General features: G+C 36.2%; 1 protein-coding gene across 2 annotated transcripts in view; it reads right to left on the bottom strand.

The window, feature by feature from the left end:
* The window catches only part of stmA (Protein EFR3 homolog stmA), a 382,799-nt gene that overhangs the window by 300,407 nt on the left and 68,715 nt on the right, over positions 1-13,677 (bottom strand). For both annotated transcript variants that reach the window (XM_090409773.1, XM_090409772.1), the window contains exon 3: positions 5,638-5,765. In XM_090409773.1, coding sequence (XP_090265899.1) covers positions 5,638-5,765 — 128 coding nt within the window. The remainder of the gene's footprint in view (positions 1-5,637; positions 5,766-13,677) is intronic.

The raw sequence follows: 13,677 nt of genomic DNA on the forward strand, positions 1-13,677 counted from the left end.
CCACAAAGTGTGGAAGTTGATAGTGCATGCACAGATTTTTGAATCTGTGTGGTGTGAAGTTGAAATAAGCAGATTAATATATCTCATACAATGCTATTATAGGCCAGGGAATGCTGAGAATACTGATTGTGAAATGTTTAGGCAAATTAGTTGGGCATATAAAAAGAAGGTGATCCTGATGGGAGACTTTAATTACAGGAATATCGAATGCAAGGAGACAGCGTATCAGAACAAGGACGGCAAGTTTGTGGAATTTCTGAGAGATAAGCATCTTAAGCAGCACATGATTGAAGCAATTAGAGGCTTTAATGTTTTGGATTTGGTGATAACTTCACAAGATGTAGTTGTTAATGGAGTGTTGACACTGCTGCCGGTCAGTGAGAGTGATCTTGAGGTACTTGTTTGGGAAGTGATGAAACAAGAAAAGGTCACTGCCAAAAATGGATACATGTGGAAGTATAAAGCAGGTAATTATAGGAAGCTCTGTAGTCAGTTAGCATCGGTACTTGGGTAGATGAGCTGAGCAGAAAAGATGTTGACAATGAATAGAAACTCGCAACACAGTATCTGACAAAAGCAATTTATGACTGCATACTGAGGGTTAAGCAAGTAAATAGAGTGGGAGTGAAATAGATGAACAGCAAAATCAAGCAAGCTTTGCTGGAAAAGAAAATGTTATGGAGGAGATATAAGACAGTTGGTGGTGATCAGACCCATGAAAAGTATAAAATGCAGAAAGATTGGCTGGTCAGGCCAAGGTTAACTCCAGGGACTTTTTTCCACTACATGGCAAGCAAGAGGAAGAAAAATTATGGCAGACTAACATTGGTGGATAGTCATGGCAGCAGACTAACAGCTGTAAAGGATATAGTGCAATTATTGAACGAGCACTTCATATCAGTGTATATCATACTGGTATAAATGATCCCGGTGCAATATATAGAAGAGAGGCAAGTATTAGGAGAATTGGAAGTGAAAGAAACAGAGGTGTATAAGATGTTGGTTGGGTAAAATGTGAATAAGGCTGTGGGAATAGATGACATATCACCACGTATTCTTATGCCCTTGACCTGGTTATTTAATGAAAGTCTTGCAGTGGGTAGGGTTCCCTACAGAATGTAAAGAAGACAAAATAGTACCACTCAACAAGCATGGTTCTAAGACAGAAGTCTGCAACTATAGGCTAGTCTGTATAATTGCAGTTGGCAAGATGTTGGAGAAATTGGTAAGGAATAGGATTGGGTTGATGGTCATCATGGATTTGTAAAGGGTAGGTCAATTTCAGTAACATATCATATACAGTGATATTCTTAGACTTGGCAAAAGTGTTTGATAGATTACCACATGATAAGTTGTGTACAAGCTGCAAAGGATGGGAATAGATAGTATATTGGTTAGATGGATAAGAGATTGGCTCTCTGAACGATACCAGCAAGTTGTGTATGATGGAGCAGTGTCTCAAAAAAGAAAGATAACCAGTGGCATGTCCCAGGGTTATGTTCTTGGGCCCCCGCTGTTTAACTCGTTCGTAAATGATATATCATGTGGCCTGACTAGGGATCTTCAGTAATTTGCTGATGATGCAAAGTTGGGAAGAATTATAAGTAGCACTACTGATGCTGAATCCCTTCTGGAAGATTTGAATAGATTTTTTACTGGGACAAAAGAGTGGGGGGGTTGTAGTTTTAATATCAATAAGTGCAAGGTGTTGCATTTTGAAGTGCAGAGATATAAGACTGTGTACTATATTGATGGTGCTGTAATGGAGGAAGTAGATGAGATTAGAGATTTAGGAGTGATGGTTGATTGACAGCAGAATGAAGTTTAGAGGATATATTGCTAGTGTTGCAAAGGTTGCACATTGTAGTGTTGCTATGATAAGTAGTCTAACATGAAAGATAAGAAAGTGGTTGTGCCACTGTATAAGGCACTGGTCAGATAATACTTGGACTGTTGTGCTCAGATCTGATCACAACAGTCCACTTGTCTCTGGACCCTCTCCAGAGACAAGTGGACTGTTGTGATCAGATCTGAGCACAACAGTCCAAGTATTATCTGACCAGTGCCTTATACAGTGGCACAACCACTTTCTTATCTTTCATGTTAGACTACTTATCATAGCAGCACTACAATGTGCAACCTTTGCAACACTAGCAATATATCCTCTAAACTTCATTCTGCTGTCAATCAACCATCACTCCTAAATCTCTAATCTCATCTACTTCCTCCATTACAGCACCATCAATATAGTACACAGTCTTATATCTCTGCACTTCAAAATGCAACACCTTGCACTTATTGATATTAAAACTACAACCCCCCCACTCTTTTGTCCCAGTAAAAAATCTATTCAAATCTTCCAGAAGGGATTCAGCATCAGTAGTGCTACTTATAATTCTTCCCAACTTTGCATCATCAGCAAATTACTGAAGATCCCTAGTCAGGCCACATGATATATCATTTACGAACGAGTTAAACAGCGGGGGCCCAAGAACATAACCCTGGGACATGCCACTGGTTATCTTTCTTTTTTGAGACACTGCTCCATCATACACAACTTGCTGGTATCGTTCAGAGAGCCAATCTCTTATCCATCTAACCAATATACTATCTATTCCCATCCTTTGCAGCTTGTACACAACTTATCATGTGGTAATCAGGACAATATCAGGAGTCTGGAATGCTGGCTATGGAGAGAGGTTGAAGAAATGTGGATTGTGGAGTTTGGTGAATAGGAGGAAGACAGGTGATATGATAGAGATGTTTAAATTAGTGAGAGGATTTTACCAGATTAATCCAGAGAGGATTATGAACAGAGTAAAAGGTGAGAGGGGAAAAACCAGAGGTCATTCCTGGAAGTTATGTAAAAATGTGGTGCAGAAGGGTGTGAGGAGTATATTTTTTACATGGAGAATTGTCAGTGAATGGAATGCATTATTAGAATGTGTTGTTAATTCAAGAAGTGTTAAGGCTTTTAAGATTCTATATGATAAATATGTTGTCAGTTGAATGAACCTCCCACAATGAGTCTGTCGACTCCATGGAGGGTGTAATAATAATAATAAGAAGAAGAATTTTACAGTTGGTTTACAAGTAGCATTATGGTTGTAACAGTGTGGCATAACAAAATAAGAGAAAAAAAATGACCTTCCTTTTCCTGTATGGAATATAAAAATAAGATAAAAACAGGAAACAAGTCATGTTCCTTAAAAGGAGGAGCTACAATACCTAAAACAATATTGGCACCAATAAAAACAGATTGTGGGAGGAATTAGCAAAGCCAATTTTCAAGTTCTTCCAGAGAGGGCAATAAGCAGAAATACAAAGAAAACATGAATCAAAGATAAAGTGAAAAAGGCGTTCAAATCCATAACTAAAATGTCCCAAGATTAATCCCAATCTTTCAAATTTCACAAATCTAATTTGAAAAAAACTAAATGCTTAAGTGCAGCAGAACAAAACAAATATTAGTAGGACTTAAAACTAGAACCTCATTTCTTACCTAGTTAAATAGAAGTTAAGATTTTTTAGAGAAAGTAAAGTAAAGTAGAATTGCAGCTTTACAGTCTTAATTCTATACTTTCTCAGTAAAGGACAAAGTGTAGAAAGATCCAACAAAATCTACAAAATACACAGAGATAATCAAAAATAACAAATTTAATTTCATCTCATCATATACAACTCCCTCCCTCCCCTCACCCCTCCCACAAAAAAAAAAAAAAATGTCCAAGAGAAATAGATCATCATCAAATTCATGAAAAGAGAAAGCCAGGAATCTATCAGGCTGGCATGTAATCAGAGTGTCTAGGAAAGGAGGGAGACTGTTGTTGTTTTCCTTTTTTGAAATGAAAAACAACAGCAAAATAATAATCACTAAAGCAGATAATGGAAATGCCACTGTGGTTCTCAACTAAACCAACTACACAGGTAAGCTTACCTCTTTACTGTTAGATCGGTCTACCTACCTCCCTATAGAATATGATCCCACCAGCTCCCAAATCAGAACACTCCAAAGACTCCTTAGGAAGGTTACTTCTTGGCCTATGGAAATGACTAGCAGACTAAAATCTTTCAACTCTACCCCCCCCCCCCCCGATATGGATGGCCAAAAATCCATAAGCAGAATATATGCCATTACATCCCATTGTGGATGGCACTGATTCCCCCCACATACAAATTAGCCAAACATTTAGCCAAAGTGCTCACACATTATACTGGCAACACATCTTCACACAAAAAAACTCTGTCCACTTTAAAGCCAGTATAGAAAACCTCTCACTCCAACACACTGACATAATGGTCAGTTCTGATATCTCCTCCTTATTCATAAATGTCCCACTCAAAGATACTTAGATCTCATCCAAGCCAAACTTCGTCCTGATTTCAGCCCTATTTCAGTTCACCATGAACTCAGGCTACTTTGTTTGGCAAGGAAAATTCAACAAACAGACAGAGCAGACAGCCATGTGTTCTCCACTCTCTCCACCCCTGTCCAACTTCTTTATGGAGACCTTTGAAGAAAAAATCTTAAACTCAGCACCACAAAAATCCACTGTTTGGATACCCTATGTGGATGATGTGTTCGCTATTTGGCCACATGGCTTGGATACACTCCACAAACAATCAACACCCCAGAATCCAGTTCATCTTAGAAAAGGAAAACAAAAGTCTCCCATTCCTAGACATTCTGATGACACACCAGCCTGATGGATCTCTGGCTTTCTCTGTTTACAGAAAACCAACCCATGCAGGTAGACATATTCACCAGCAATCACGTTCCCCCCCACACACACAACAATATGGGATTATAAAAACCTTATATAACAGGGCTATATTAATCTGTTCAGATAAAACTGTCCTAACTACTGAACTTAACCATATCCTTAACACCTTCTTAGCCAATGGCTACAATCCTCAAAAAATCCAGAAAATATTAAAATCAGTTAACCACAATGACCCATATAAGAAATTGGCATCCTTTATCTGCTCCACCAAAGACCAGCCACTTCCCCTAGACCTGCCTGGATTATACTAGGTCTTGCAGTTGCAAACTGTCCTACTACAGCCAAACAGGCAGGACAGCTAATATCAGGATATCCGAACACAGAGACTATATCCAGTTTCACCAATACAGCCACTCAGGACTTGCTGACCATGCACTAGATGCCCACCACAGAATATGCTGGAAGAAAGCCACTTTACTACACCACAGCAAATATAAGTATGAATGATTATTCCTGGAATCAGCCTCAGCTCTAAAAAACTTCGCAACCCTCAACAAATTTGGGTGCATGAGACTGCCCCAGATTTGAGAAGCTTGCATCCTAAGAACATCAGACCAACAGCCAAGACACCCAATTTAGTCCACTAAGGGGGCACCTTTAGGACTCTAGGACCGACTTCAGTTGCCTTCTTCAGCCTCATTTGCTCATTGCTAGTGCCTGCGTGCATATATCATAGTTTTGTGATCCCAGAAGATGGCAATGCAACATTGCCAAAATAAAGGAAGTATTGATTAAAGTTTTTAATTAATATTTTAGTATACATCGTCATTTCCTGAAAAATTTAAAGACATGTATAACCAACATATAAGTTTATCTACAAGAATAATTGAGATAATATTGACAAAATACGCACCCATTTCTATGGCGTGAAATATCACGTGACACTTTCCATGCTAAATATTCTCCAATACGATCCAATTTCTCGGGTGATGACAGAGCATAAAAGGTAAGTTTTTCCATGTTGTTACGCACAAGTCCATCCTATACAAGTAAAGAATTTTTCTTATAGAACAGAAAAATTGATAAAAAAATAAAGTAGAAGAAACAAATGCTTCCCTGCTCTTTAAGCTATGAAAAAATCTGAAAATAACTGAAAGAATCATTATCCTGTCATTCAGAAAAAGGCTAACAAACAAATTTTCCAATATGAACAGTATTTTTTTAACATATTCTCTTCCAGATACAAATATTTTCATTTGTGATGTAGCCAATTATTTTTTTCAGTAATTATTACATTCATATTATTTATAAATTTTTAGTTAAAACCATTATCAATAAAAATTAATTTCCAGAGAAAGAAATTCGTACATGCAGCTCATACATAACTCATACTTATTGTATTTGCTAACATTTCCATGTATCACAATAATAAAAAAAAAACAAAAAAAGCTTTTATTCAAAGAATACAAATTTAGATACAAACAGAGATCTATAACCAGTCCAACTAGGTCATGCAGATGTCTGGATGAAAGCTTGAAATGAGGACTTGAACAAGAGAAAATTAAAATTCAAGGAGTATTTGTATGGCAATTCAATCATAAAAGGTGTGATCGATGAGAGTTTGACAAAATTGTACTTTCCTGGTGCAAAAACTGATGATGTTAGTGAGGCCATTAGAGCACAAATAAGATGAAAGAAATTATTGTAGTGGCTGGAACGAATGATTTGAAAGGAGAAAAGTATGTCATGAGAGAAGGCATCAAGGAATTACTGTAAGTAGAAAAAGAAAAGAGTGAGAGAGTTAAGAGTCTGCTGCCATGGTATGAAAGAGGACAGCTGAGAGGGAGGGCATAATAGCGAATGACTCAATGCATAGGTAATGCAGGAAGAGTGGAGTTTGTGGATGTGTGGAGTGAATTTGACAGGTGAAAGGACTTATACACGAAGGATGGTCTGAATCTGAATTTTGTCTGGTGTTTGGAGACTGGAAAAAGTGTTGTTGAAATAAGTGAAAGTGCATGTTCAGAATCAAGGAAACTAGAGCTTTTAAGGGGGGTTGGGTAAGTAATCTGTTGGGTGAATATGCAGACATCAGTGAGGAAGTTGGGTGTAAGAATGTGTATAATATGCCTGAGTTAGTACCACTGGTAACAATCCAGAATGGGATAGTTAGTATAAAGCATCAGGATAGTGGTGGGCCTAAGGGACTTTGGCACGTTATGTGCACTAATGCCAAGAGCATTCAGAACAAGGAGGAGGAATATTTGGCATTGGTTGGCTCATCCTAGCCAAAGGTTATTGGCATTAGTGAAACATGGCTAACAGAAATGATATAATTAGTGGGATAGAATGTGAAGGGTATAGTGTATTCAGAGAGGATAGAGAGAGAATGGGGAGAGAGGAGTGTTATTGATGATAGCTGATGAATTGCAACCGAAGAGAGTAGAAGTTCAACTGCAGGCCGGTGAAAATAGTATTCAGGCTATCTGGTGTGAGATTGAGGTCAGCAGAACAAAATATAAGTTGGATGCTGCTATAGACCAGGAGATGGAAAAGATGAAGATAATATGCATCTGCAAATAGACAATGAGTGGAGGACAGGTAATTATTATGGGGGATTTCAACCATGGGAACATGGATTGGAAGGAGGAGAAGACACATCGAAGGAAGGAAATGGATTTTATGCAGTTACTAAGGGATAATTACCTGAGACAGCATGTAATGGATATACTAGGGGTGCAAGAGTGCTCGATCTAGTAATTGCAACTGAGAAGTTGTCTATAATGAATATGACCACGTTACCACCAATTGGTGAGAGTGGTCATATGGTCTTGACCTGGGAGGTGGCCAAATATATGGTATTTTCAGTTAAGATGGGGTACATGTGGAATTACAGGGCTAGTAAGTATGACAAGTTTAGGAGATTGCTTAGATCAGCACCATGGCAAGTAAAACTGCAAGAGCTGGATGCTGATAGTGCATGGGAATAAAGGGAATAATGGCAGACTGCATACAGTGCCACACCATGAGCAGGAGGCACCCTTGTGCAAAACTTTTTCAGCGCCCCATAAAATAAGTTTCCATGAAAAATGTTTGCAAAAAATTTTACTTTGTTAAAAGTACAAAACAGTTTATATGCATATATAAAAATAAATTTTATTTAACAATAGTAGAACATTATAATCACTAAAATTCATTAATACGGAATTTTTGATAATAAAGATTTTCAAATGTTTATTTCTTTGATATATAAATACAACAGAATATATATATGTAAACAAAAATTACTTTTATTTTAATATAAAAAGAAATATTATTACATAACAAAGATAATTTGGAAATATGCTTTTAACTATATAACAATTAGGATAAATGTAGATTTATTTTACATATTTATCTGTCTTGCTATAGCTGCCACAAAATTTTTAATAATATCTTTAATGTCTAATGAATCCATAATATTATTTTCAATTGATATAACTGATAAATCCGTTAGACGCTATCCAGACATTGTTGACCGCAAATAATTTTTTATTAGTTTCAGTTTTGAAAAACTTCTTTCCCCTGATGCTATGGATATTGGTAATATTAAATAAATACGCATTACAATAGCAGTATTTGGAAACGTGTCGGTTAATTTATTTTCATACATATAATTAAAAAATCCCAAGGAGCTGACTCTTTTTTAATAAAACATTGCAAAGTTTTTAATTCCTGAAATAAAGTCATACCATCAATATCGCGATTGCCGGAATCTTGATTGTAGCTCAGTTTTAAGTGCAAATCTTTACAATGTTTCATTAAATCTTCATCACTCCAATCTTTTAATTTGCTAATGTCTCTTTTAACTTTAAAGTTCTCACGATGTTGTTTTAAGAATATGAATCTTTCCGTGACTAAAGTTATTGTTGTGTCTAAAATCGAGAAGAAAAAATTTATTTTAAAAATTTTGTTTAGGATCATGAGTTGTTTCATCTGATGCTTCGTAACCAAACATTTTTGTTTTTGTTAAATAAAATCTGTAGTAACAAATTGATAACGTTTCACTTCAAACAAATTACAATAAAACTGGTGATGTATTAAGTTAAAAATATTGTTAGATTATTAAGAATTCATAATAGTTTGACTGATTTTAGATTTTATTTTTATTGCATTAACTATAATTTGTAATTGTGTAATTTATATAGTACGATATAATTCAAGAATAAGAAAATTTATATACAGATTTTTTATTATTTCTCTTGGTGAAATGGCACCCATCATCTTCAAGCGCCCTTGTGCGGGGAACAATCTGCAAAACCGCATGGCGCGGCCCTGACTGCATACCTAGAGTCAGGAGAGTAAATCAAGTGGGAGTTAAATGGATGAATATCATCATCAAGTTGGAGCTGCAAAAAAAGAAACAATTGTGGAGGGAATTTAAAGAGAAAGGTGATCTGCAGGCATATGAAAAGGGCACAGGCCAGAAGGGTAACTAATATGGTAAAAAAAAAAAAAAGACAAAAAGCAGATTATGAAAAAGTAGAATTACTAAGTAAACACTTTGCAAGAGTATATTATCCAGGTGGTGATATTGCAGAAATGAGAGAGCCAAAGGCTTATATGAGAACTGAGGTAAATGAAATGGAGGCACATAGAATATTAAAGAACTTTAATGTGAATACAGCTGTGGGATTGGATGGTACATCAGCTCAAGTTTTATGTGAAACGGCAAGGGAATTGTCAGTGCCCTTGAACATATTGTTTAATCTAAGTCTCAGCTCTGGATTAGTCCCGAGGACATGAAAAGAGGGGAAAATAGTTCCATTGCATAAAGGAACTATTTTCCCCTTTTTTAGATTATAGACTGATGTAGCAAATTACCCACTGATCAGCATATCAGGAGATGTTGTGAAAGTATTGGAGAAGTTGGTCAAGAGCAAAATAGAGGACTGGATAGATGAAAAAGGGCTACTGTATGGGGAGACAGCATGGTTTTGTGAAGGTTAGGTCATGCCTAAGTAACTTGCTCATGTTTTATAATACAGTGACAGCTGAGATGGATTAAGGTAATGGTTTACAGTGATACTGCTGGACTTTGCAAAGGCCTTTGACAGGATACCACATGGAATTCTAATCAGTATACTGCAGCACCTGGGGATGGATAGGAGGGCGGTTGATGGAGAGATATCAGAGAGTAGTTTATTCAGGAGTAGAGTACAAAACAAGGCCCATGACTAGTGGCATGCTGGGCTCTATTGTAGAACTGCTACTGTTTAATTAGTTCATTAACAATATAGGAAAGGATCTGAGAGGAACTATTTCAGTTATTTGCTAATAATGCCAAGTTGGGTACAGCAATAGTTAATACAAATGTTAAAATTTTGCAGGATGATTTGAACAGATTGGCAGAGTGGGCAAAGGAGAATGGATGCCAGTTTAATGTGGCAAAGTATAAGGTTATGCATTTTGGGGTGAAAAGATTACCAGCTGTATATTGCATTTGTGGAACTGTACTCCAGGAAAGTGACGAAGCTAGAGACTTGGGAGTGTTAGTGGATAGGGAGTTAAAGTTTAGGGAGCACATAGCAAAAGTGGCTAAAGCAGCTCATCAGATCACTTGGTTACTGAAGAACACTTTGACGAGGAGAGACAAGCAGGTTATTGTTTCTCTTTATCAAGGCTTGATAACACCACCATCTTGACTACTGCATGCAGATCTGGGTGCCAGGGTTTCTTGGTGATGAGGAGGAGGTGTAGAGGATCCACAGATGAGTGACCAAGATGGTAGTAGGCCTATGGAATGAACCTTACGAGAACAGGTTGAAGATTTGTGGGTTACAAAAACTGGTTGATAGGCAGAAAAGGGGAGATATAATTGAGACATACAAATTACTGAGGGCCTTTTACAAGATTAATTCAGAGGAAATTTTTCAGAACAGGTGTGTTAGTGGGAAAACTAGGGCCATCCATGGAAACTGAGTAACAGTATAGTTAGCAAGGATGTTAGAACTACATTTTTAGCTTGAAGAGTAGTGAATAAGATGAATAGGTTGCCATAGTCTGTTTGGGTTGCCATGAATGTGAATTAGTTCAAAACAAAGTATAATAGATACTGCACAAATGTTGGATAGTTCTTGACATGATGTTTAGGGCTTCCCTCGATGAGTCTAAGGACTCCTTGGAGTTGCCTGTAATAATAATAATGAAAGTTATTATGTCCATATACAAATACCAGGAGTATCAAAAACAAAGGAATTGAATATGTTGCCTTGGTAAGACCTCAATTGTTGGCATTCATGAGACCTAGTAGTCAGAACCAGATATACTAACTGGTGTTGAATGTAAAGGATACAATATTTTTAGGAAGAACAAACAAGATAGGAAAAGACATCAGATGATTTTAGTATAAGTTAGAGTAGAAAGCTATGGCTGCAATACTACTAACAACTGTTCGCACAGCAATGACTTTGAAGCCATTTGGTGTGAGGCAAAGTCTAACAAGATCAAATATATGACAGGGTATTGTTAGACCTTGTGAATTTGTTGCTGGTTGGTGCTAATTGAGTAGTAGTGAAATCTCATGAGAAGATTGAAACCAAATTTGATGAACTGTTGAGAGAGAACTTCTGCAAGCAGCATGTGATAGAACGAACTCGAGGTCAAAGAGTATTAAACCTGATTATAGTATTGGATTTAATTCTTTGACTATGAATTCCAATTATTAAAATCCACCAAATTCCATAACAGCCTACAAACCACTAACATCTTCAAAGCTTCATACATTCTCCTAAAGATTATGTTCCATTTTATAAATACCCCATGTTCCTGTGGAAAGATCCACATAGGTCAAACTAGGAGACATTTTGAAATTGATAAAAAAAAGAACATGTAGCCCACATTGAAAACAAAACAGAAGAAAAAAGTGGTCTCATTGCACATATTCTTGTAGACCATTACACTATAGAGCATTCTACCTTTCACAAGAATGTTCCAAAGTCTTCTCAGGTAATTTGCTCGCATAGCACATTAAACAGAAACCAGGGAATTATATTTCATGACATCTGGAATTTATGCATGAAACACAAGTTACATGTTAGAACCTCAGTTATGCTAGCCATCGTGAAGCTTTACACAACAACAACATACTGAATGTGTATGACCTGTCTAATGGTATGTGTGACTGACTGTTCAATATCGATCTTTCAATTTATAAAAAAATAATGGCTATTTGAAGCATTTAGATCTTGTAAATCTTCCTGTAGATACTGTCAAAAAGAAAGACAGCAAAACATGTAGAAGTTTAAGAAAAATCTATTCTAGTTAAGATAAAAAGCCAAATGGCTAGTTTTCTGGCACCTTAATATAGAAAATAAGGGGATAAAATAATATCTTATTATCACATAAGATATTATATTTTGGACAAACATATAATGCATATATTGATACTTAATTAGTTGCAACTTTTTTTGTTACATAATTAGGCACATGTAGTCAGAAAATCAGAAATCACTCCTTACTTCGAATTGCCTTTGCCGATAGTTTTTCGGCATGAAACTTATAGATCGTAGTTATCGATCTTTAGTTTCGCTTACTGGCTATAAAACAACAAAGGATAGTTCTGTTTAGTATGGGTGATAAAAAATGATAGTTTAAAAAATAAAATGGAAAAAAAAGGAAATAGCTTGCAATTGCCTATGTTTAGGCAATTGCAAAATAAGTGATCAAAATCGATTTCGTTTAAATTAGCAGCTCACAAAAAAAAATAAATTGAATATACTGTAATAAGAAATCCCATAGAGAAGTGAATCACTACTGCTTCCAGAGCAGTATTAAGCTGGACATGATGGAAAGGAGTACTGCTCCACTAGGATAGCTATGAACAGGACAACCTACAGTTCTTCCTTGCATACAACAGTGAAATTCCGTAAGGTAGGGTCCTCATTGAGTTTTAAATATGTTTCCTGCAGACCGAAACAGAAAGGTTTGCATTTCTATAAGAAGGTATGTACACCTTATTATCACATAAGATATTATATTTTGGACAAACATATAATGCATATATTGATACTTAATTAGTTGCAGCATTTTTTGTTACATAATTAGGCACATGTAGTCAGAAAATCAGAAATCACTCCTTACTCCACAACTGATTGTGCGAGCAGCAGCAGGCAACTGATCAGCCACAGAGGGAGCAAGAAACTCAGCTACTCGAAATCACAACAAAAATCCTTCATTGGTTTTGTCAGAAATCCAACTTGAATGATGGCTGGGGTTAAATAGATCTGATACAACTAATTAAAGATTAAACATGCCTAAGAAAAGGAATAAATTAAAGCTGCCAAGAAATTATATTCTTAGTTAAATCCTTTAACCAAGGCATGTACACTTATTATATACGTTTGTGCCTGAAGATCTTCAGGACTGGGAAACTTGTATACAGAAGCTAATGACTTCACATCTCTTGCCTTAATTGGAAAGTCATTAGTCAAATCATAGCTTCTATATATGAGTTGCCTAGTCATGAAGTTACTTCAGGCTTTATTCCAATTTCAGAAAAACCCAACAACCATTCTCAAAATGCCTTGAAACTCCACAAGTGTGCTAAGATAAAAAATAAAGCATCTCAAAATTCATGTCAAAAACTGCAGCATTTTTACACACTCTATACAGCAATCCACAAGAACTTAAAAAATAATAATAATAAAATAAAAAAAAGAAGGAAAAAAAAAGAAAAGAAAAGGAAAGAAAGAAACTCCAATATTGTCATATCTAACATTTCATGCTTCTAATGCACTCCTGACCAAATCAATCCACCTAGATCTTTGTCTTCCTCTGAGTCTCTTTCCTGCCATCTTGGCATCAAAGCAGTTTTACTAACCTTTCTTCACCCATTCTATTTAAATGCCATACCACCTTAGATTAGCTCTGCTGATACATTCTTGAATGCTAATAATGTCAAGTTTCTTTCTAA

This window comes from Typopeltis vanoorti, chromosome 20, assembly GCF_054136105.1.
Source record: "Typopeltis vanoorti isolate ZY-2024b chromosome 20, IOZ_Tvanoo_1.0, whole genome shotgun sequence".
Taxonomy (NCBI): Eukaryota; Metazoa; Arthropoda; class Arachnida; order Uropygi; family Thelyphonidae; genus Typopeltis; species Typopeltis vanoorti.